We start from the raw sequence: 25,888 nt of genomic DNA, 5'->3' as shown, positions 1-25,888 counted from the left end.
CACAGAGAGTTAGAGCTCTTCCACTATTCCAGCACCATTTCAACTTCAACATTTCAACATCAAATCACCTGTTTAGTCTAATACTGTGAGATCTAAAAAGATAACAAAAGCAATTTAGACCACTCAACGTAAGCTAGGCTTCTCTCTCTCTGTGTTAACCCTGGTGTCCTGACTCTCTGAGGTCAGTAAAGATCCCATGGCTCTTATGGTAAGAGTAGGGGTGTTAACCCTGGTGTCCGGACTCTCTGAGGTCACTAAAGATCCCATGGCTCTTATGGTAAGAGTAGGTGTGTTAACCCTGGTGTCCTGACTCTCTGAGGTCAGTAAAGATCCCATGGCTCTTATGGTAAGAGTAGGGGTGTTAACCCTGGTGTCCTGACTCTCTGAGGTCAGTAAAGATCCCATGGCTCTTATGGTAAGAGTAGGGGTGTTAACCCTGGTGTCCTGACTCTCTGAGGTCAGTAAAGATCCCATGGCACTTATGGTAAGAGAGGGGTGTTCCCTGGTGTCCTGACTCTCTGAGGTCAGTAAAGATCCCATGGCACTTATGGTAAGAGTAGGGGTGTTAACCCTGGTGTCCTGACTCTCTGAGGTCAGTAAAGATCCCATGGCTCTTATGGTAAGAGTAGGGGTGTTAACCCTGGTGTCCTGACTCTCTGAGGTCAGTAAAGATCCCATAGCACTTATCAGATATGGAGATATGGAGATATGGGGAGACCAAATGCGGATGAAAAAACACAAGATTTTCCTTGAACAGAAATTAAACACACACAGCGGAGGTCTGAGAAGAGATCTCTGGTCTGAAACAGAAATCAGAAAGGAGGAAATGTCATGTTTCATGTTCAGTGAACATCCAACCATGTAGAAATAACGAAATAGCTGTTTTATTCCCGTTCAGGTTCTTTAAAAATGTTATTTTAGCACCATGTATTTATGTCTGAGACGTGTAGCACATGACCTTACGACTGTCCCAAACCAGTTCACGACTGTCCCAAACCAGTTTACGACTGTCCCAAACCAGTTTACGACTGTCCCAAACCAGTTTACGACTGTCCCAAACCAGTTTACGACTGTCCCAAACCAGTTTACGACTGTCCCAACTGTCCCAAACCAGTTTACGACGACTGTCCCAAACCAGTTTACGACTGTCCCAAACCAGTTTACGACTGTCCCAAACCAGTTTACGACTGTCCCAACTGTCCCAAACCAGTTTACGACGACTGTCCCAAACCAGTTTACGACGACTGTCCCAAACCAGTTTACGACTGTCCCAAACCAGTTTACGACTGTCCCAAACCAGTTTGCGACGACTGGCCCAAACCAGTTTACGACTGTCCCAAACCAGTTTACGACGACTGTCCCAAACCAGTTTACGACTGTCCCAAACCAGTTTACGACGGTCCCAAACCAGTTTAAACATAACAGTTGTGGACATTGAGATGATAGTATATAATTGAGGTTTATAGGTTAGAAAGAAACTCTTGTAGCAAACCATAGTAAAATATCCAGCCTCCTGTCTGTCTGTCTGCCTGCCTGTCTGCCTCACACACACTACTTTAACTGTCTGTCTGTCTGTCTGTCTGTCTGTCTGTCTGTCTGTCTGTCTGTCTGTCTGTCTGTCTGTCTGTCTGTCTGTCTGTCTGTCTGTCTGTCTGTCTTGTCTGCCTCACACACACTACTTTAACTGTCTGTCTGTCTGTCTGTCTGTCTGTCTGTCTGTCTGTCTGTCTGTCTGTCTGTCTGTCTGTCTGTCTGTCTGTCTGTCTGTCTGTCTGTCTGTCTGTCTGTCTGTCTGTCTGTCTGTCTGTCTGTCTGTCTTGTCTGTCTGCCTGTCTGCCTGTCTGCCTCACACACACTACTTTAACTGTCTGTCTGTCTGCCTGCCTGCCTGCCTGCCTGCCTGCCTGCCTGCCTGCCTGCCTGCCTGCCTGCCTGCCTGTCTGTCTGTCTGCCTGCCTGTCTGTCTGTCTGTCTGCCTGTCTGCCTGTCTGCCTCACACACACTACTTTAACTGTCTGTCTGTCTGTCTGTCTGTCTGTCTGTCTGTCTGTCTGTCTGTCTGTCTGTCTGTCTGTCTGTCTGTCTGTCTGTCTGTCTGTCTGTCTGTCTGTCTTGTCTGCCTGCCTGTCTGCCTGTCTGCCTCACACACACTACTTTAACTGTCTGTCTGTCTGTCTGTCTGCCTGCCTGCCTGCCTGTCTGTCTGTCTGTCTGTCTGTCTGTCTGTCTGTCTGTCTGTCTGTCTGTCTGTCTGCCTGTCTGCCTCACACACACTACTTTAACTGTCTGTCTGTCTGTCTGTCTGTCTGTCTGTCTGTCTGTCTGTCTGTCTGTCTGTCTGTCTGTCTGTCTGTCTGTCTGTCTGTCTGTCTGTCTGTCTGTCTTGTCTGCCTGCCTGTCTGCCTGTCTGCCTCACACACACTACTTTAACTGTCTGTCTGTCTGTCTGCCTGCCTGCCTGCCTGCCTGCCTGCCTGCCTGCCTGTCTGTCTGTCTGTCTGTCTGTCTGTCTGTCTGTCTGTCTGTCTGCCTGTCTGCCTCACACACACTACTTTAACTGTCTGTCTGTCTGTCTGTCTGTCTGTCTGTCTGTCTGTCTGTCTGTCTGTCTGTCTGTCTGTCTGTCTGTCTGTCTGTCTGCCTGTCTGCCTCACACACACTACTTTAACTGTCTGTCTGTCTGTCTGTCTGTCTGTCTGTCTGTCTGTCTGTCTGTCTGTCTGTCTGTCTGTCTGTCTGTCTGTCTGTCTGTCTGTCTGTCTGTCTGTCTTGTCTGCCTGCCTGTCTGCCTGTCTGCCTCACACACACTACTTTAACTGTCTGTCTGTCTGTCTGCCTGCCTGCCTGCCTGCCTGTCTGTCTGTCTGTCTGTCTGTCTGTCTGTCTGTCTGTCTGTCTGTCTGTCTGTCTGTCTGTCTGTCTGTCTGCCTGTCTGCCTCACACACACTACTTTAACTGTCTGTCTGTCTGTCTGTCTGTCTGTCTGTCTGTCTGTCTGTCTGTCTGTCTGTCTGTCTGTCTGTCTGTCTGTCTGTCTGTCTGTCTGTCTGTCTGTCTGTCTGTCTGTCTGTCTGTCTCACACACACTACTTTAACTGTCTGTCTGTCTGTCTGTCTGTCTGTCTGTCTGTCTGTCTGTCTGTCTGTCTGTCTGTCTGTCTGTCTGTCTGTCTGTCTGTCTGTCTGTCTGTCTGTCTGTCTGTCTGTCTGTCTGTCTGTCTGTCTGTCTGTCTGTCTGTCTGCCTCACACACACTACTTTAACTGTAGTTGGAAGGCAGCCATGACAGCATCCCTCCAATCCCCTACACTTCACCCTGCATGAACACAACAACAGAAACGCCCGTAATCATCTGCGTGTGTATAACTCAGGGTGGGTCCCAAATGGAACCCTATTCCCTTTATAGTGCACGACTTTAGACCAGAGCCCTATGGAACCCTATTCCCTTTATAGTGCACTACTTTAGACCAGAGCCCTATGGAACCCTATTCCCTATATATAGTGCACTACTTTAGACCAGAGCCCTATGGAACCCTATTCCCTTTATAGTGCACTACTTTAGACCAGAGCCCTATGGAACCCTATTCCATATATAGTGCACTACTTTAGACCAGGGCCCTATGGAACCCTATTCCCTATTATAGTGCACTACTTCAGATGAAAGTATAGAGGGAATAGGGACCATTTGGGATTTCATACTGAGTAATTCCCTAAACACTATCAGCTACAGTTGAAGTCAGAAGTTTACATACATCTCAGCCAAATATATTTAAACTCAGTTTTTCCACAATTTCTGACGTTTAATCCTCGTAAAAATTCCCTGTCTTGGGCCAGTTAGGATCACCACTTTATTTTAAGAATGTGAAATGTCAGAATAATAGTAGAGAGAATTATTTATTTCAGCTTTAATTTCTTTCATCACATTCCCAGTGGGTCAGAAGTTTACATACACTCAATTAGTATTTGGTAGCATTGCCTTTAAATTGTTTAACTTGGGTCAAACGTTTCGGGTAGCCTTCCATAAGCTTCTCACAATAAGTTGGGTGATTTTTGTCCCATTCCTCCTGACAGAGCTGGTGTAACTGAGTCAGGTTTGTAGGCCTCCTTGCTCGCACACGCTTTTTCAGTTCTGCCCACACATTTCCTATGGGATTGAGGTCAGGGCTTTGTGATGGCCACTCCAATACCTTGACTTTGTTGCCTTTTTGCCACAACTTTTGGGAGGACGCTTGGGGTCATTGTCCATTTGGAAGACTCATTTGCGACCGAGCTTTAACTTCCTGACTGATGTCTTGAGATGTTGCTTCAATAAATCCATATAATTTTCCCTCTCTCATGATGCCATCTATTTTGTGAAGTGCACCAGTCCATCCTGCAGCAAAGCACCCCCACAACATGATCAAATCGAATCAAATTTATTTATATAGCCCTTTGTACATCAGCTGATATCTCAAAGTGCTGTACAGAAACCCAGCCTTAAACCCCAAACAGCAAGCAATGCAGGTGTAGAAGCACGGTGGCTAGGAAAAACTCCCTAGAAAGGCCAAAACCTAGGAAGAAACCTAGAGAGGAACCAGGCTATGTGGGGTGGCCAGTCCTCTTCTGGCTGTGCCGGGTAGAGATTATAACAGAAGATGGCCAAGATGTTCAAATGTTCATAAATGACCAGCATGGTCCAATAATAATAAGGGAGAACAGTTGAAACTGGAGCAGCAGCACGGCCAGGTGGACTGGGGACAGCAAGGAGTCATCATGTCAGGTAGTCCTGAGGCATGGTCCTAGGGCCCAGGTCCTCCGAGAGAGAGAAATAATATATGATATAATAATATATGCCATTTAGCAGACGCTTTTATCCAAAGCGACTTACAGTCATGTGTGCATACATTCTACGTATGGGTGGTCCCGGGAATCGAACCCACTACCCTGGCGTTACAAGCGCCATGCTCTACCAACTGAGCTACAGAAGGACCACGAAAGAGAGAATTAGAGAGAGCACACTTAAATTCACACAGGACACCGAATAGGACAGGAGAGGTACTCCTGATGCTGCCACCCCCGTGCTTCACGGTTGGGATGGTGTTCTTCGGCTTGCAAGCCTCCCCCTTTTTCCTCCAAACATAACGATGGTCATTATGGCCAAACAGTTCTAGTTTTGTTTCATCAGACCAAAATAAATTTATCCAAAAAGTACGATCTTTGTCACCATGTGCAGTTGCAAACCGTAGTCTGGCATTTTTTATGGCGGTTTTGGAGAAGTGGCTTCTTCCTTGCTGAGCGGCCTTTCAGGTTATGTTGATATAGGACTCGTTTTACTGTGGATATAGATACTTTTGTACCTGTTTCCTCCAGCATCTTCACATGGTCCTTTGCTGTTGTTCTGGGATTGATTTGCACTTTTCTCACCAAAGTACTTTCATCTCTAGGAGACAGAACGCATTTCCTTCCTGAGCAGTATGATGGCTGCGTTGTCCCATGGTGTTTATACTTGCGTACTATTGTTTGTATAGATGAACGTGGTACCTTCAGGTGTTTGGGAATTGTTCCCAAGGATTAACCAGACTTGTGGAGGTCTACAATTATTTTTCTGAGTTCTTGGCTGATTTGTTTTTGACTTTCCCATGATGTCAAGCAAAGAGGCACTGAGTTTGAAGGTAGGCCTTGAAATACATCCACAGGTACACCTCCAATTGACTCAAAATGTCAATTAGCCCATCAGAAGCTTCTAAAGCCATGACATCATTTTCTGGAATTTTCCAAGCAATTTAAAGTCACAGTCAACTTAGTGTATGTAAACTTCTGACCCACTGGAATTGTGATACAGTGAATTATAAGTGAAATAATCTGTCTGTAAACAATTGTTGGAAAAATGACTTGTGTCATGCACAAAGTAGATGTCCTAACAGACTTGCCAAAACTATAGTTTGTTAACAAGAAATTTGTGGAGTGGTTGAAATACGAGTTTTAATGACTCCAACCTAAGTGTATGTAATCTTCCGACTTCAACTGTACGTAAATCAAGAGATTAAGCCGTTCATCTTAAAATGTGGCTCCTTGGCCTTTTAATCAATTGGATTTGATGTGACACTTTAGTATTAGATTTATTTAAAAAATAAATGTTCTTCCCCCTATAAACCTCTACCCTGGTTGTCAGGAGTCCTCAGGACTGTTCTTCCCTCTATAAACCTCTACCCTGGTTGTCAGGAGTCCTCAGGACTGTTCTTCCCTCTATAAACCTCTACCCTGGTTGTCAGGAGTCCTCAGGACTGTTCTTCCCCCTATAAACCTCTACCCTGGTTGTCAGGAGTCCTCAGGACTGTTCTTACTTCAACAACAATAGCAGGGTGAGGTTTCCTGAACATTAACAGGAAGGAATGCTTTATAACAGTAGCTACAGGGGAAATGACATGTCAGGACCAGAACATTCTATTCACTTGATCTCAGCTGAATGTTCCTGCTTTACTAAGATCATGTCAGCAAAGGTGAAGACATTATTTAATCTTTATTTAACTAGTTAAGAACAAATTCTTATTTTCAATGACAGCCTAGGAACAATGGGTTAACTTCCGTGTTCAGGGGCAGAACAACAGATTTTAAAAAATCTTGTCAGCTCGGGGATTTGATCTAGTAATCTAGGATCAACAGAGGTCAAACAGTATTCTAGGATCAACAGAGGTCATACAGTATTCTAGGATCAACAGATGTCATACAGTATTCTATGATCAACAGAGGTCATACAGTATTCTAGGATCAACAGAGGTCATACAGTATTCTAGGATCAACAGATGTCATACAGTATTCTATGATCAACAGAGGTCATACAGTATTCTAGGATCAACAGAGGTCATACAGTATTCTAGGATCAACAGAGGTCATACAGTATTCTAGGATCAACAGAGGTCAAACAGTATTCTAGGATCAACAGATGTCATACAGTATTCTATGATCAACAGAGGTCATACAGTATTCTAGGATCAACAGAGGTCATACAGTATTCTAGGATCAACAGAGGTCATACAGTATTCTAGGATCAACAGAGGTCATACAGTATTCTAGGATCAACAGAGGTCAAACAGTATTCTAGGATCAACAGAGGTCAAACAGTATTCTAGGATCAACAGAGGTCATACAGTATTCTAGGATCAACAGAGGTCAAACAGTATTCTAGGATCAACAGATGTCATACAGTATTCTATGATCAACAGAGGTCATACAGTATTCTAGGATCAACAGAGGTCATACAGTATTCTAGGATCAACAGAGGTCATACAGTATTCTAGGATCAACAGAGGTCATACAGTATTCTAGGATCAACAGAGGTCATACAGTATTCTAGGATCAACAGAGGCCATACAGTATTCAGGATCAACAGGATCAACAGAGGTCATACAGTATTCTAGGATCAACAGAGGTCATACAGTATTCTAGGATCAACAGAGGTCATACAGTATTCTAGGATCAACAGAGGTCATACAGTATTCTAGGATCAACAGAGGCCATACAGTATTCTAGGATCAACAGAGGTCATACAGTATTCTAGGATCAACAGAGGTCATACAGTATTCTAGGATCAACAGAGGTCATACAGTATTCTAGGATCAACAGAGGTCAAACAGTATTCTAGGATCAACAGAAAGGCCCAAGATGTTTCATATGAAGGATGGTTTGATACGGTTGCTGCAGACTGAAAGGTGATATATGAGAGTTGTGACTATTCTTCCTGAGTAAATTATGTGTTTGTCAGAATCCTGCAGTGGATGCACAGCATGTGAGAAACTTCACACATCTTTCTCTATCCAGGGGGTTGATACACTGCAGGCTGTGTGTGTGTGTGTGTGTGTGTGTGTGTGTGTGTGTGTGTGTGTGTGTGTGTGTGTGTGTGTGTGTGTGTGTGTGTGTGTGTGTGTGTGTGTGTGTGTGTGTGTGTGTGTGTGTGTGTGTGTGTGTGTGTGTGTGTGTCAAGAGGTCAGACCATCAGAGGGCTAGCTGCATAACAGTACCATGATCTCTTCCATATGGTCTCCCTCTCTCTCTTTATCTCTCTCTCCCCACTCTCTCTCTCTCTCTCTCTCTCTCCCCACTCTCTCTCTCTCTCTCTCTCTGTCTCTCTCTCCCCACTCTCTCTCTCTCTCTCTCTCTCTCTCTCTCTCTCTCTCTCTCTCTCTCTCTCTCTCTCTCTCTCTCTCTCTCTCTCTCTCTCTCTCTCTCTCTCTCTCTCTCTCTCTCTCTCTCTCTCTCTCTCTCTCTCTCTCTCTCTCTCTCTCTCTCTCTCTCTCTCTCTCTCTCTCTCTCTCTCTCTCTCTCTCTCTCTCTCTCTCTCTCTCTCTCTGTCTCTCTCTCCCCACTCTCTCTCTCTCTCTCTCTCTCTCTCTCTCTCTCTCTCTCTCTCTCTCTCTCTCTCTCTCTCTCTCTCTCTCTCTCTCTCTCTCTCTCTGTCTCTCTCTCCCTCTCTCTCTCTCTCTCTCTCTCTCTCTCTCTCTCTCTCTCTCTCTGTCTCTCTCTCTCTCTCTCTCTCTCTCTCTCATTCAATTCAATTTAAAGGGCTTCATTGCTATGAGAAACATATGTTAACATTGCCAAAGCAAGTGAGGTAGATAATAAACAAAAGTGAAATAACCAATAAAAAATTAACAGTAAACATTACATTACACTCACAAAAGTTCCGTAATTACACGTAATTCCAAATGAACAAAGACATAAATATGGGTTTTATTTATAATGTTGTTTGTTGTTCACTGCTTGACCTTTTCTTTTGGCAACCAGTCACTAATCTTGTTGCTGTGATGTCACACTGTGGTATTTCACTCTGTAGATATGTGATTTTATCAAAATTGGGTTTGTTTTTCTAATTCTGTTATCTAAGGGAAATATGTGTCTCTAATATGTTCATACATTTGGCAGGAGGTTAGGAAGTGCAGCTCAGTTTCCACCTCATGTTGTGGGCAGTGAGCACATAGCCTGTCTTCTCTTGAGAGCCAGGTCTGCCTACGATAATCTTTCTCAATAGCAAGGCTATGCTCACTGAGTCTAAACATAGTCAAAACTTTCCTTAAGTTTGGTGAGTCACAGTGGTCAGGTATTCTGCCACTGTGTACTCTCTGTTTAGAGCCAAATAGCATTCTAGTTTGCTCTGTTTTTTGGTAAATTCTTTCCAATGTGTCAAGTAATTATCTTTTTGTTTCCTCGTGACATGGTTGAGTCTAATTGTGTTGCTGTCCTGGTGCTCTGTGGGGTCTGTTTGTGTTTGTGATCAGACCCCCAGGACCAGCTTGCTTAGGGGACTCTTCTCCAGGTTCATCTCTCTGTAGGGTGTGTTTGTGAACAGAGCTCCAGGACCAGCTTGCTTCAGGGACTCTTCTCCAGGTTCATCTCTCTGTAGGGTGTGTTTGTGAACAGAGCTCCAGGACCAGCTTGCTTCAGGGACTCTTCTTCAGGTTCATTTCTCTGTAGGTGATGTCTTTGTTATGGAAGGTTTGGGAATCGCTTCCTTTTAGGTGGTTGTAGAATTTAACGTCTCTTTCTTGATTTTGATAATTAGCGGGTATCGGCCTAATTCTGCTCTGCGTGCATTATCTGGTGCTCTACGTTGTGAACTGAGGATATTTTTGCAGAGGCCTCAATTTTGTGTTTGTCCTATTTAGTGAATTCTTGTTTAGTGAGCGGACCCCAGATCTCGTGGGGCTTCGTGGGTGTCAGTTGTCTATGTGTGCAGAAGGTACCTGGTTCAAGGCGAGGAGAGGGACGGAAGCTATACTGTTATACTCACAACCCTAAACGGCAATGGGTTCTATAACTGATTCAAGTATTTTTAGTCAGATCCTAATTGGTATGTTGAAGTTTATGTTGCTTTTGATGGCATAGAATGCCCTTCTTGCCTTGTCTCTCAGATCGTTCACAGCTTTGTGGAAGTTACCTGTGGTGCTGATGTTTAGGCCGAGGTAGGTATAGTTTTTTGTGTTTTCTAGGGCAACGGTGTCTAGATGTAATGAGCATTTATGGTTCTGGCAACCATTATGATCTGATGCTTCTGTCCCCAACCAAGGAGGGCCCAGGTCTGTTATAATCTGTGCAGAAGATCTAGGTGCTGCTGTAGAACCTCCTTGGTTTGGGACAGAAGCACGAGATCATCAGAAAACAGTAGACACTTGACTTCAGATTCTAGTAGGGTGAGACTGTTCTAGTGCACTCACCAATTCATTGATATACACTATATATACAAACGTATGTGGACACCACTTCAAATTAGTGGATACAGCTATTTCAGTCACACCCGTTGCTGGCAGGTGTATATAATCAAGCACACAGCCATGCAATCTCCATAGACAAACATTGACAGTAGAATGGCCTGACTGAAGACCTCAGTGACTTTCAACGCGGCACCGTCTTAGGATGCCACCTTTCCAACACGTCAGTTCATGACATTTCTGCCCTGCTAGAGCTGCCCCGGTCATCTGTAAGTGCTGTTATTGTAAAGTGGAAATGTCTTGGAGCAACAACAGCTCAGCTGCGAAGTGGTAGGCCACACAAGATCACAGAACAGAGAGTGCTGAAGCGTAAAAATAATTTGTCCAACGTCGGGAGCTTCATGAAATGGGTTTCCATGGCCGAGCAGCCGCATACAAGCATAAGATCACCAAGCGTCGGCTGAAGTGGTGTAAAGCTTGCCGCCATTGGACTCTGGAGCAGTGGAAACCTGTTCTCTGGAGCAGTGGAAACCTGTTCTCTGGAGCAGTGGAAACCTGTTCTCTGGAGCAGTGGAAACCTGTTCTCTGGAGCAGTGGAAACCTGTTCTCTGGAGCAGTGGAAACCTGTTCTCTGGAGCAGGGGAAACCTGTTCTCTGGAGTAATGACTCACACGCTTCACCATCTGGCAGTCTGATGAATGAATCTGGGTTTGGTACCCTACCTCACAAATGCTGTTGTGGCTGAATGGAAGCAAGTCCCCTTAGCGATGTTCCAACATCTAGTGGAGGCTGTTATAACAGCAAAGGGGGAACATATTAATGCCAATGATTTTGGAAAAATATGTTCAATGAACAAGTGTCCAACGTATTGTATATGCTTTTTGTTGTGTATTTTACCCTCTTTCTCAATGATATCCAATTACAATCTTGTCTCATCACTGCAACTCCCCAACTGGCTCGGGAGAGGCGAAGGTGGAGTTATGCGTCCTCTAACCGTGCTTCTTAACACCTGCCCGCTTAACCCGGTAGCCAGCGACACCAATGTGTCAGAGGAAACACCGTCCAACTGACAACTGAAGTCAGCCTGCAGGTACCTGGCTCGCCACAAGGAGTTGCTAGAGAGCAATGAGCCAAGTAAAGCCCACCCAGCAAAACTGTCTTCTAATCCGGGCAATGCTGGTCCAATTGTGCTCTCGGTCATGGCTGGCTGTGACACAGCCTGGGATTGAACCTGGGTCTGTAGAGACGCCTCAAGCACTCCAGTGCCTTAGACTGCTGCGCCACTCGGGAGGCCCCATGTATGTTGAAGTGTGGGGCTCAAGTTGCATCCCTGTCTCATCCCCCAGCCCTGACAAAAGAAACCAGTGTGTTTTTTTTGTTGCCAATTTTAACTGCACACTTATTGTGTACATCATGTATTTCTCTCTCTCTCTCTCTCTCTCTCTCTCTCTCTCTCTCTCTCTCTCTCTCTCTCTCTCTCTCTCTCTCTCTCTCTCTCTCTCTCTCACTCTCTCTCTCTCTCTCTCTCTCTCTCTCTCTCTCTCTCTCTCTCTCTCTCTCTACTCTCTCTCTCTCTCTCTCTCTCTCTCTCTCTCTCTCTCTCTCTCTCTCTCTCTCTCTCTCTCTCTCTCTCTCTCTCTCTCTCGGTGCTCTCTCTCTCTCTCTCTCACTCTCTCTTTCTCTCTCTCTCTCGGTGTCTCTCTCTCTCCCTCTCCTCTCTCCTCTCTCGTCTCTCTCTCTCTCTCTCTCTGTCTCTCTCTCCCTCTCTCTCTCTCTCTCTCTCTCTCTCTCTCTCTCTCTCTCTCTCTCTCTCTCTCTCTCTCTCTCTCTCTCTCTCTCTCTCTCTCTCTCTCTCTCTCTCTCTCTCTCTCTCTCTCTCTCTCTCTCTCGTTCTCTGTGCTGTGCTCTCTCATCCTCCACCAGTTGTAAATCACAGCTAACTTTGAAACACTGACCCATCATTCCTGCCTGACCAACTGGTCAGTGTACTTTAGGTGGATGGATATCCCCCACTAGTCACTTGAAAGGAGAGTAGAGCTGTTGCTGATTTACAGCTAGAGGAATGGTTCTGGTCATGGTCATGTCAGAGCTATGACACTGCATTGGCATTTTGTTTTGAACAATGCAGATTAATCTCAGATGCTTCCATCTTTATATGTGAGCCAAAAATAAATTGGTGCTCTTAGTAACAATGGCTGCCGGACGGAAAACTGGCAACAAGTCAATTGCGTTCAGATGGGTATGGTCTCCCCATGGTCTCCATGAAATTAACTGATACATTAACATTCCATTGATTCCATACATTAGGGTTAAACACAGGGGGAAGGAAGGGAACCACCACAGACTGCATGTATTACCTGATTGTACTACAACTAATGATGATGGATGTGATCGGGCTGTTAACCAGTCAGGGTCGCTACATCCAACCTGGACTCAGGGGTAGACGTAAAATAGTATACGGAAATCTGAGATTATTTTAGCAAACAATTATTGTGATTCATCCCACACGCACACACACACACACACACACACACACACACACACACACACACACACACACACACACACACACACACACACACACACACACACACACACACACACACACACACACACACACACACACACACACACACACACACACACACACACACACACACACACACACACACACACACACCTTTCCCCCTACAAACAACCATAAGCTCAGACGCTCAACGGTTGTTCCAGCCCAACTCCAGAAAGGACTTGATTTATGAACGTATATACAGGTGTTTGAGAAAACATGCAAGATTGAACAAAATTGACAAAAATGGGGAGATTTGATTAACCATCGTCAAGTCCTAGGTGATGGAGATCAGATCCACCCCCGTTCCCCTGAAACACACACGCTGGTCCCCCCCCCCCGTTGTGACCTTTTCCCCCAAGCATCTCTGGTGCAGTCATACCTATTGGTTATTTAGTGTCATCAAGGTCACAATAATTTGTCCCCCTCTCTGATTGTCCAGGTGTGCCCCCCCCCTCCCTCATGGGTTACTGCAGCCAGTGTTAACAGCGCTGCCACTACCTGGGTGGGGGGGGCACCCCACCGGAATCCCCACTATATTTGCATATAATACCTTGTATATTATGCTCTCCTAGCAATCGAATTTCAATCAAATGTATTTTTATAAAGCCCTTCTTACATCATCTGATATCTCAAAGTGCTATACAGAAACCCCCCAGCCTAAAACCCCCAATCAGCAAGCAATGCAAGTGTAGAAGCACAGTGGCTAGGGAAAACTCCCTGGAAATGCTCGTATCAGGGGGCTCTGGCTTTATAGGATCAACCCTGTCAGGCAGGCTCAGTCTTGCCGGCGCTGTGCTGCTCTAGTAGGTCTCTGACCACATTCCTCTTTCTGTTTTGTCTGCATACAGGCAACTTACATTACAGAAGGACCATTAAAACAGACACAGACTTCCTTTTTAGTGTGTGGGTCTCTCAGGTGGGTGTCTAGGGTATAGGGTTGGAGACCGTTCCGTCACCATCGGAGAATATAGATGTATAATTCATTATAAAATGTATATCCCTCATCTGGAACAACATTGAAAAGCTCTTTCGCTCAACAGACACACACCAGTTCTGGGATATGAAACCATGTCCTTTCTCACTCACTTAAACGCCACACTTTTACAAAACACCAAAAAAAAAACACACAACACATCCTTCCATCACAACACATTCACACAGACCCATATACTGTGCCTTCTGTGTCTTCGTTTGGCTATGTTTTTATCCCCAACCATGTGGATTGAGTGCTTTTGTGTTTCAATTTATATTTAAAGATGTGTTATTAAACTAGCCATCCTTTCTACTAATGCCATCCGATCCATTTATAAAATACTATAAATGGAAAGTTAAATCATTATGTTACAACATTCCCAGATCTGTATGTGCTGTCTTGAATGATACCTGAAAGTACAAAGCCTGGTCTCAGATCTGTATGTGCTGTCTTGAATGATACCAGAAAGTACAAAGCCTGGTCTCAGATCTGTACGTGCTGTCTTGAATGATACCAGAAAGTACAAAGCCTGGTCTCAGATCTGTACGTGCTGTCTTGAATGATACCAGAAAGTACAAAGCCTGGTCTCAGATCTGTACGTGCTGTCTTGAATGATACCAGAAAGTACAAAGCCTGGTCTCAGATCTGTATGTGCTGTCTTGAATGATACCAGAAAGTACAAAGCCTGGTCTCAGATCTGTATATTCTAAGTGTATATAAAGTGTATCAGTATAGAGAGTAAATCAAATTTAATCAAATTGTATTGGTCACATACATATATTTAGCAGATGTTATTGCGGGTGTAGCTAAATGCTTGTGTTCCTAGCTCCAACAGTGTAGTAATATCTAGCTAAATGCTTGTGTTCCTAGCTCCAACAGTACAGTAATATCTAGCTAAATGCTTGTGTTCCTAGCTCCAACAGTACAGTAATATCTAACTACATGCTTGTGTTTCTAGCTCCAACAGTGCAGTATCTAGTTAAATGCTTGTGTTCCTAGCTCCAACAGTACAGTAATATCTAGCTAAATGCTTGTGTTCCTAGCTCTAACAGTACAGTAATATCTAGCTAAATGCTTGTGTTCCCAGCTCCAACAGTGCAGTAATATCTAGCTAAATGCTTGTGTTCCTAGCTCCAACAGTACAGTAATATCTAGCTAAATGCTTGTGTGTTCTAGCTCCAACAGTACAGTAATATCTAGCTAAATGCTTGTGTTCCTAGCTTCAACAGTACAGTAGTATCTAGCTAAATGCTTGTGTTCCTAGCTCCAACAGTACAGTAGTATCTAGCTAAATACTTGTGTTCCTAGCTTCAACAGTAATATTTAACTAAATGCTTGTGTTCCTAGCTCCAACAGTACAGTAATATCTAGCTAAATGCTTGTGTTCCTAGCTCCAACATTACAGTAATATCTAACTACATGCTTGTTTCTAGCTCCAACAGTGCAGTAATATCTAGCTAAATGCTTGTGTTCCTAGCTCCAACAGTGCAGTAGTATCTAACTAAATGATTGTGTTCCTAGCTCCAACAGTGCAGTAATATCTAACTAAATGCTTGTGTTCCTAGCTCCAATAGTGCAGTAATATCTAACTAAATGCGTGTGTTCCTAGCTCCAACAGTACAGTAATATCTAGCTATATGCTTGTGTTCCTAGCTCCAACGGCACAGTAATATCTAGCTAAATGCTTGTGTTCCTAGCTCCAACAGTGTAGTAATATCTAGCTAAATGCTTGTGTTCCTAGCTCCAACAGTACAGTAATATCTAGCTATATGCTTGTGTTCCTAGCTCCAACAGCACAGTAATATCTAGCTAAATGCTTGTGTTCCTAGCTCCAACAGTACAGTAATATCTAGCTAAATGCCTGTGTTCCTACCTCCAACAGTACAGTAATATCTAGCTAAATGCATGTGTTCCTAGCTCCAACAGTGCAGTAATATCTAGCTAAATGCTTGTGTTCCTAGCTCCAACAGTACAGTAATATCTAGCTAAATGCTTGTGTTCCTAGCTCCAACAGTACAGTAATATCTAGCTAAATGCATGTGTTCCTAGCTCCAACAGTGCAGTAATATCTCACTAAATGCTTGTGTTCCTAGCTCCAACAGTGCAGTAGTATCTAACTAAATGCTTGTGTTTCTAGCTCCAACAGTGCAGTAATATCTCACTAAATGCTTGTGTTCCTAGCTCCAACAGTGTAGTAATATCTAGCTAAATGCTTGTGTTCCTAGCTCCAACAGTGCAGTAATATCTAACTAAATGCTTGTGTTCCTAGCTCCAACATTGCAGTAATATCTAGCTAAATGCTTGTGTTCCTGGCTCCAACAGTGCAGTAATATCTAACTAAATGCTTGTGTTCCTAGCTCCAACAGTGCAGTAATATCTAGCTACATGCTTGTGTTCCTAGCTCCAACAGTACACTAATATCTAGCTAAATGCTTGTGTTCCTAGCTCCAACATTACAGTAATATCTAACTACATGCTTGTTTCTAGCTCCAACAGTGCAGTAATATCTAGCTAAATGCTTGTGTTCCTAGCTCCAACAGTGCAGTAGTATCTAACTAAATGATTGTGTTCCTAGCTCCAACAGTGCAGTAATATCTAACTAAATGCTTGTGTTCCTAGCTCCAATAGTGCAGTAATATCTAACTAAATGCGTGTGTTCCTAGCTCCAACAGTACAGTAATATCTAGCTATATGCTTGTGTTCCTAGCTCCAACGGCACAGTAATATCTAGCTAAATGCTTGTGTTCCTAGCTCCAACAGTGTAGTAATATCTAGCTAAATGCTTGTGTTCCTAGCTCCAACAGTACAGTAATATCTAGCTATATGCTTGTGTTCCTAGCTCCAACAGCACAGTAATATCTAGCTAAATGCTTGTGTTCCTAGCTCCAACAGTACAGTAATATCTAGCTAAATGCCTGTGTTCCTACCTCCAACAGTACAGTAATATCTAGCTAAATGCATGTGTTCCTAGCTCCAACAGTGCAGTAATATCTAGCTAAATGCTTGTGTTCCTAGCTCCAACAGTACAGTAATATCTAGCTAAATGCTTGTGTTCCTAGCTCCAACAGTACAGTAATATCTAGCTAAATGCATGTGTTCCTAGCTCCAACAGTGCAGTAATATCTCACTAAATGCTTGTGTTCCTAGCTCCAACAGTGCAGTAGTATCTAACTAAATGCTTGTGTTTCTAGCTCCAACAGTGCAGTAATATCTCACTAAATGCTTGTGTTCCTAGCTCCAACAGTGTAGTAATATCTAGCTAAATGCTTGTGTTCCTAGCTCCAACAGTGCAGTAATATCTAACTAAATGCTTGTGTTCCTAGCTCCAACATTGCAGTAATATCTAGCTAAATGCTTGTGTTCCTGGCTCCAACAGTGCAGTAATATCTAACTAAATGCTTGTGTTCCTAGCTCCAACAGTGCAGTAATATCTAGCTACATGCTTGTGTTCCTAGCTCCAACAGTACACTAATATCTAGCTAAATGCTTGTGTTCCTAGCTCCAACAGTACAGTAATATCTAGCTAAATGCTTGTGTTCCTAGCTCCAACAGTACAGTAATATCTAGCTAAATGCTTGTGTTCCTAGCTCCAACAGTACAGTAATATCTAGCTAAATGCTTGTGTTCCCAGCTCCAACAGTACAGTAATATCTAACTAAATGCTTGTGTTTCTAGCTCCAACAGTGCAGTAATATCTAGTTAAATGCTTGTGTTCCTAGCTCCAACAGTACAGTAATATCTAACTAAATGCTTGTGATACAATGTCCCCAATATCATGTAGAGGTCAATGTGTTACTGATACTAATGTCCCCAATATCATGTAGAGGTCAATGTGTTACTGATACTAATGTCCCCAATATCACAGCACTGATACCAATGTCCCCAATATCATGTAGAGGTCAATGTGTTACTGATACTAATGTCCCCAATATCATGTAGAGGTCAATGTGTTACTGATACTAATGTCCCCAATATCATGTAGAGGTCAATGTGTTACTGATACTAATGTCCCCAATATCACAGCACTGATACCAATGTCCCCAATATCATGTAGAGGTCAATGTGTTACTGATACTAATGTCCCCAATATCATGTAGAGGTCAATGTGTTACTGATACTAATGTCCCCAATATCATGTAGAGGTCAATGTGTTACTGATACCAATGTCCCCAATATCATGTAGAGGTCAATGTGTTACTGATACTAATGTCCCCAATATCACAGCACTGATACCAATGTCCCCAATATCATGTAGAGGTCAATGTGTTACTGATACTAATGTCCCCAATATCATGTAGAGGTCAATGTGTTACTGATACTAATGTCCCCAATATCACAGCACTGATACCAATGTCCCCAATATCATGTAGAGGTCAATGTGTTACTGATACTAATGTCCCCAATATCATGTAGAGGTCAATGTGTTACTGATACTAATGTCCCCAATATCATGTAGAGGTCAATGATGGGAAACTGTACACCTTTGTTTACTAATGATGTCATAGCCCAACCAAATAAACAATTTCTTTTCACTTTTGTCTTGTGTTTTATTATCTGTGTTTTATTATCTCTGATACTTATCTCCTTTTGTAAATTGTGTGTCTCTGTCTGTCTGTCTGTCCCAGGTGATGCCCTAGACATAGCGGACCTGACCTTGGTGAACCCTGACCCCATGGTGACATCATCAGACTCCTCCCTCCATTGTGTCAGTAGTGACTGGACCTCCCGGCAGGACATTGTTACATCCAGCTCCAGCAGTACCCTGGGTAATGGGGATGGGACTTTCACACAAGATGAACACATTTTCCGTTTGCAAATTCTAACACGTTCCGTTGACATGTCAAACGACATGTTTCCAATTACAATTGTTGTTGTTTTATTTTACCATACACTTTCTTGTTACATTAAAATGTGTTATTGTGTAGTTATTGTATTTCCAACACATTTTTAACATGTACATTTCCGTTAGGTATGGGCCGTGACTTCCCCCTGACCCACCCCCAGAGCCTGCCTGTCAGCCCTGATACAGCCTACCACCATGCCTCCAAGATCGAATGGAAAACTCGCAGTGATATCTTTGGAGAATTCTACTGCAGGGCCAGAAAGAGTGACAAAAATCAGATATATACTTACAAGATGCTGAATGAAGGTAATAACGCATTTGATATTGTGTTCTAGACTGTACAGTTCTGTATTTTCTATGGGCAAAAAAAAATCTGTTATGTTTTTCGGTGGCTCCTAAATTAAACAAGTTCACCATTGACATGTCTTCTGCCACATTCCATTTTGGCGTGATAAACTGTTATTCCGACTCCCTAATGAAACGCAAAACAATGTCAAGCCTACAGACAGACAGCGGGGTTGATTTCTGGTACGTGGACATCTTCTTCCTGTCAGACTGTTTGTTTGCCTGATGCCTTCCCTTCTGGACCCTAAGTCACACGGTGAAGTCACAGCAAAACTGTGCCACCATTAATCCCCCCTTTCTGTCTGTTTGGCTTTGATTGTTTTCATTAGGGAGTTACAATAACATTATTTCTGTTCGTTGTTTATTTAATATTTGTGGACTACGTGACAAGAGTTACACAACAATTACTTAAATCTAGGAGAAAACGAAGCATAATTGGAGAACTCTTCCAGTCTGCTGTGTTTCCTGGTTTCTGCTGTGTTTCCTGGTTTCTGCTGTCTGTCTCCTGGTTTCTGCTGTCTGTTTCCTGGTTTCTGCTGTGTTTCCTGGTTTCTGCTGTCTGTTTCCTGGTTTCTGCTGTGTTTCCTGGTTTCTTCTGTCTGTTTCCTGGTTTCTGCTGTCTGTTTCCTGGTTTCTGCTATGTTTCCTGGTTTCTGCTGTCTGTTTCCTGGTTTCTGCTATCTGTTTCCTGGTTTCTGCTGTCTGTTTCCTGGTTTCTGCTATCTGTTTCCTGGTTTCTGCTGTCTGTTTCCTGGTTTCTGCTGTGTTTCCTGGTTTCTGCTGTGTTTCCTGGTTTCTGCTGTCTGTTTCTTATTCTACCATTGTGTTTATATTTTCCCCTAGCTGCATTCCTGCCAGAGTCCCTGACCATCACAGTCAGCATAGGAGAAGATGTCAACATCTCTTTCACACGCAGGAAAGTGTTTGCAGAGGACGCAGTCATCTATAAGAATGGTAAACCTTTCACTATGTAGCCTAAACCAAATAATACGTTTTAAGTGAGAATGGTCATTGAAGCCTATGTAACAGTATAACTTTAGACCGTCCCCTCGCCCATACCCGGGCGCGAAACAGGGACCCTCTGCTACACATCAACAACAGTCATCCACAAAGCATCGTTACCCATCGCTCCACAACAGCCGCGGCCCTTGCAGAGCAAGTGACGTCACCGACTGAAACGCTATTTAGCGCGCAACACCGCTAACTAGCTAGCCGGTTCACATCCGTTACACCTAAAAAAATAAATAAATTCACATGAGCACCACAATGCCTACTCCACCAAGGTTTTTCCATCACACAGCTTTGACCTGCTACTGTAGTTATGTTGGTATTGTACTTCAAACTATGTGTAGGCAGGTTGCTTAGGATTCAAACCTTCTCAAACAGAAGGTGCTTCTGTAACAGATGTGAAACGGCTAGCTTAGTTAGCGGTGTGCGCTAAATTGCTCTGAGACCTTGAAGTAGTAGTTCCCCTTGCTCTGCAAGGGCCGCGGCTTTTGTGGAGCCATGGGTAACGATGCTTCGTGGGTGACTGTTGTTGATGTGTGCAGAAGGTCCCTGGTTTGCGCCCGGGTATGGGGGAGGGGACGTAAAGTTATTCTGTCACACTTCCACAGTAATGTAATTTGTACCGTATACAGGGTAAAGTATTGGTTTCTTCATACACCACAGTAAGATAGTATCCCGCTACGAAACCTTTTCATGCTTTAAAAAAAAAAAAATCAAAGAAAGCTTTGATTTTATACTTACAAGAACCTCAGGAGAAAAAAAAAACATTTAATACATTTTAGAATAAGGCTGTAATGTAATAAAATGTGGGGGGAAAAGTCTAGGGGTCTGAATAATTTCCGAATACACTGTATATGCAATTCATAACTAGCTTACTATTTCTTAACAAAGCAATTTGATTTCTCGGCTATGGTTTGTGTTGTGGTCATGGTTGTTCTTAGTTGAAGAGATGTAGCGCAGCTAATTACTGCAGTGTTTTTCCTTACCACAGCTTGGTCTGTGCGATGCAAATGAACTTCAGCACCGTGTCAGTTTCCCAAAGTTTGGTGGTTTTAAATTTAACGTAACTAATGTTAAGTAGCTATGTTTTGCGTAAGAAAGTATGATGTACAGTGCCTTGCGAAAGTATTCGGCCCCCTTGAACTTTGCGACCTTTTGCCACATTCGTTCCACTCCATGATTGTGTCCCACTTGTTGTTGATTCTTCACAAAAAAATACAGTTTTATATCTTTATGTTTGAAGCCTGAAATGTGGCAAAAGGTCGCAAAGTTCAATTGGACCGAATACTTTCGCAAGGCACTGTATTGTGGTGCATGAACTGGCCATACACGGTAGCTAAAGTTATAGTTTTACGTCGGCTAACGTTACCCAGCTAGCTAGTTAATGTGAACTGGCCATACACGGTAGCTAATGTTATAGTTTTACGTCGGCTAACGTTACCCAGCTAGCTAGTTAATGTTAACTGGCCATACACGGTAGCTAATGTTATAGTTTTACGTCAGTTAACGTTACTCAGCTAGCTAGTTAATGTTAACTGGCCATCATAGCAGCCGATGATGTTAGCTTGACTATTTGTGCTCCGATTACAGATCAGCAGTTTACACATGATGACTTCAGCCTCATATGAAAAACCTTACTTGGCAAAATATAACCAACCTTAGCACTCATCTGACTGGTATAACTTTACATTAGCTGACTAGTTAGCTAGCTACCTAACTAATAAAAACAAACACATTTATTGCCTTAGTTACCTTAATTTCATAGCATTCAGCTGACTGGTGTTAGCTAGCGACAGAGGCTGGCTGCTGGGCTTTGTACAAGCATGCTAACGTTGACTAGGTAACGTTAGCTAATTAACTACCAAGTTAATCAAAATATCTGCTTGTGTTTATGTATTGATTAACCTCAGGTTGAATATCACCATACAGCTAGCAATATACCGTAGCCTAGGTTTGTTCCGTACACGGTGTTAGAACTCTGAGAGACGTCTGAAAATATGTTAGCGTTGTTAGAAATGCTACAAAAAGGTAGCCCATCTTTGTTTCTTATTAACGGACAAAAATTAGCATGTGAGGGCGATACATTTATAAATGTAATCAGAACTATTGCTTCTACAAACTTACAGAGTCTAAAAGAGAGCAAGTCTAATGGCCACATTATGAACTCTCTAATGTCATTTTTATCCGATGCTTAGATATTGAGCTAGTTCTGGGAGAAAAAAAAATGTCTGACGAACCTAATGCTAACAGCCCTGATAAAAAATGTGGTATGTGGTTCTCGGTAACGAACGGACGGATGGACGGCTGGCTCATGACAAGAGGCGTGGAGTGTGTCGTGTACCTCCAATCAAGTTGATTTGTGAATTATCATTGAGATTGGTGCCATATTGGCTTAGATATGATGGTCGGGACATTTGAGTTTAACACTAGATGGGATTAGGGTCACGTCTATAATCACTAAATCATCACTGCTACTATGAGAGGTTTGATACATACAACCTACGGGGTCAACAATATTCACATACAACCTACGGGGTCAACAATATTCACATACAACCTACGGGGTCAACAATATTCACATACAACCTACGGGGTCAACAATATTCACATACAACCTACGGGGTCAACAATATTCACATACAGCCTACGGGGTCAACAATATTCACATACAGCCTACGGGGTCAACAATATTCACATACAACCTACGGGGTCAACAATATTCACATACAACCTACGGGGTCAACAATATTCACATACAACCTACAGGTCAACAATATTCACATACATCCTACAGGTCAACAATATTCACATACAACCTACGGGGTCAACAATATTCACTTACAACCTACAGGTCAACAATATTCACATACAACCTACGGGGTCAACAATATTCACATACAACCTACGGTACAACCTACGGGGTCAACAATATTCACATACAACCTACGGGGTCAACAATATTCACATACATCCTACGGGTCAACAATATTCACATACAACCTACGGGGTCAACAATCTTCACATACAACCTACGGGGTCAACAATATTCACATACAACCTACGGGGTCAACAATCTTCACATACAACCTACGGGGTCAACAATATTCACATACAACCTACAGGTCAACAATATTCACATACAACCTACGGGGTCAACAATATTCACATACAACCTACGGGGTCAACAATATTCACATACAACCTACGGGGTCAACAATATTCACATACAACCTACAGGTCAACAATATTCACATACAGCCTACGGGGTCAACAATATTCACATACAACCTACAGGTCAACAATATTCACATACAACCTACGGGGTCAACAATATTCACATACAACCTACGGGGTCAACTATATTCACATACAACCTACGGTACAACCTACGGGGTCAACAATATTCACATACAACCTACGGGGTCAACAATATTCACATACATCCTACGGGTCAACAATATTCACATACAACCTACGGGGTCAACAATCTTCACATACAACCTACGGGGTCAACAATATTCACATACAACCTACGGGGTCAACAATCTTCACATACAACCTACGGGGTCAACAATATTCACATACAACCTACAGGTCAACAATATTCACATACAACCTACGGGGTCAACAATATTCACATACAACCTACGGGGTCAACAATATTCACATACAACCTACGGGGTCAACAATATTCACATACAACCTACAGGTCAACAATATTCACATACAGCCTACGGGGTCAACAATATTCACATACAACCTACAGGTCAACAATATTCACATACAACCTACGGGGTCAACAATATTCACATACAACCTACGGGGTCAACTATATTCACATACAACCTACGGTACAACCTACGGGGTCAACAATATTCACATACAACCTACGGGGTCAACAATATTCACATACAACCTACGGGGTCAACAATATTCACATACAACCTACGGTACAACCTACGGGGTCAACAATATTCACATACAACCTACGGGGTCAACAATATTCACATACAGCCTACGAGGTCAACAATATTCACATACATCCTACGGGTCAACAATATTCACATACATCCTACGGGTCAACAATATTCACATACAACCTACGGGGTCAACAATATTCACATACAACCTACGGGGTCAACAATATTCACATACAACCTACGGGGTCAACAATATTCACATACAACCTACGGGGTCAACAATAAACACATACAACCTAAGGGGTCAACAATATTCACATACATCCTACGGGGTCAACAATATTCACATACAACCTACGGGGTCAACAATATTCACATACAACCTACGGGGTCAACAATATTCACATACAACCTACAGGTCAACAATATTCACATACAACCTACGGGGTCAACAATATTCACATACAACCTACGGGTCAACATACAACCTACGGGTCAAGAATATTCAACCCCTCATGTTAATACGGATCACCGGACTCCTCCTCAGTAAAACGTACGGTCTCTTCCAGGCTCCTTCATCCACTCAGTGCCTAAGAATGAGATCCCAGACATCCTGGTTTACCCCGTCCTCGGAGTGAAGTCCTCAGACGCAGGTCTCTACACAGCCAGGTCCATCGCTGGAGCCAAGCCCACATCAGCCATCACCAGGCTCATCGTCAGAAGTTAGTACTGCACAATACTACCCAATACTACTGTAGTACTACTCAATACTACTGTAAGTTCTACTTCTACCCAATACTACTGTAGTACTACCCAATACTACTGTAGTACTACTCAATCCTACTGTAAGTTCTACTTCTACCCAATACTACTGTAGTACTACCCAATACTACTGTAGTACTACTCAATACTACTGTAAGTTCTACTTCTACCCAATACTACTGTAGTACTACCCAATCCTACTGTAAGTTCTACTTCTACCCAATATTACTGTAGTACTACCCAATACTACTGTACGTTCTACTTCTACCCAATACTACTGTAAGTTCTACTTCTACACAATACTATTGTAGTACTACCCAATACTACTATACATTCTACTTCTACACAATACTATTGTAGTACTACCCATTACTACCCAATACTACTGTATTACTACCCCAAACTACCCAATACTACTGTAAGTTCTACTTCTACCCAGTACTACTGTAGTACTACCCAATCCTACTGTAAGTTCTACTTCTACCCAATATTACTGTAGTACTACCCAATACTACTGTAAGTTCTACTTCTACCCAATACTACTGTAAGATCTACTTCTACCCAATACAACTGTAAGTTCTACTTCTACACAATACTATTGTAGTACTACCCAATACTACTTTAGTACTACCCAATACTACTATAAATTCTACTTCTACACAATACTATTGTAGTACTACCCATTACTACCCAATACTACTGTATTACTACCCCAAACTACCCAATACTACTGTAAGTTCTACTTCTACCCAATACTACTGTAGTACTACCCAATACTACTGCAGTACTACCCAATACTACTGTAAGTTCTACTTCTACCCAATACTACTGTAGTACTACCCAATACTACTGCAGTACTACCCAATACTACTGTAAGTTCTACTTCTACCCAGTACTACTGTAGTACTACCCAATGTTGCTTATTCTACTAAAACAACCTGTTTTTGATATGTCAGTTCTTTGTGAAAACTTCATCTGATAACTACATTGGAAATTCAATTGACCATTTAGAATTGACTCAACCCAAGTAAAACGTATCCATTGCAGACCAAAACATTTAGCCAAGAGAATTGCTTCCTAACGAGTGTTTTATGATTGAATTCTAGAATGTAAGCCTGGCCTGTGGGGTCCGAGCTGTGAACATAGCTGTCCCCGCTGCTCCAACGGAGGGGTCTGTCATGACGAGACAGGAGAGTGTATCTGTCCACCCGGTTTCAAGGGACACACCTGTGAAACTGGTAAAAACAGCCCTTCCTCTATTAGGGTATCCCTGTATCTGTACTAGCTAT

General features: G+C 42.9%; 1 protein-coding gene across 4 annotated transcripts in view; it reads left to right on the top strand.

Annotated features, from left to right (window-relative positions):
* tek (TEK tyrosine kinase, endothelial) overlaps positions 1-25,888 on the top strand; it is a 78,378-nt gene that overhangs the window by 9,155 nt on the left and 43,335 nt on the right. For all 4 annotated transcript variants that reach the window (XM_046305294.1, XM_046305295.1, XM_046305296.1 and 1 more), the window contains exons 2-6: positions 18,347-18,487; positions 18,691-18,870; positions 19,753-19,863; positions 24,407-24,559; positions 25,706-25,837. In XM_046305294.1, the coding sequence (XP_046161250.1) occupies positions 18,347-18,487; positions 18,691-18,870; positions 19,753-19,863; positions 24,407-24,559; positions 25,706-25,837 (717 nt within the window). The remainder of the gene's footprint in view (positions 1-18,346; positions 18,488-18,690; positions 18,871-19,752; positions 19,864-24,406; positions 24,560-25,705; positions 25,838-25,888) is intronic.

Source organism: Oncorhynchus gorbuscha, linkage group LG16, assembly GCF_021184085.1.
Source record: "Oncorhynchus gorbuscha isolate QuinsamMale2020 ecotype Even-year linkage group LG16, OgorEven_v1.0, whole genome shotgun sequence".
Lineage (NCBI taxonomy): Eukaryota > Metazoa > Chordata > Actinopteri > Salmoniformes > Salmonidae > Oncorhynchus > Oncorhynchus gorbuscha.
Note: the sequence above shows the minus strand (reverse complement) of the source record. Positions and strands in the feature narration are given on the sequence as shown.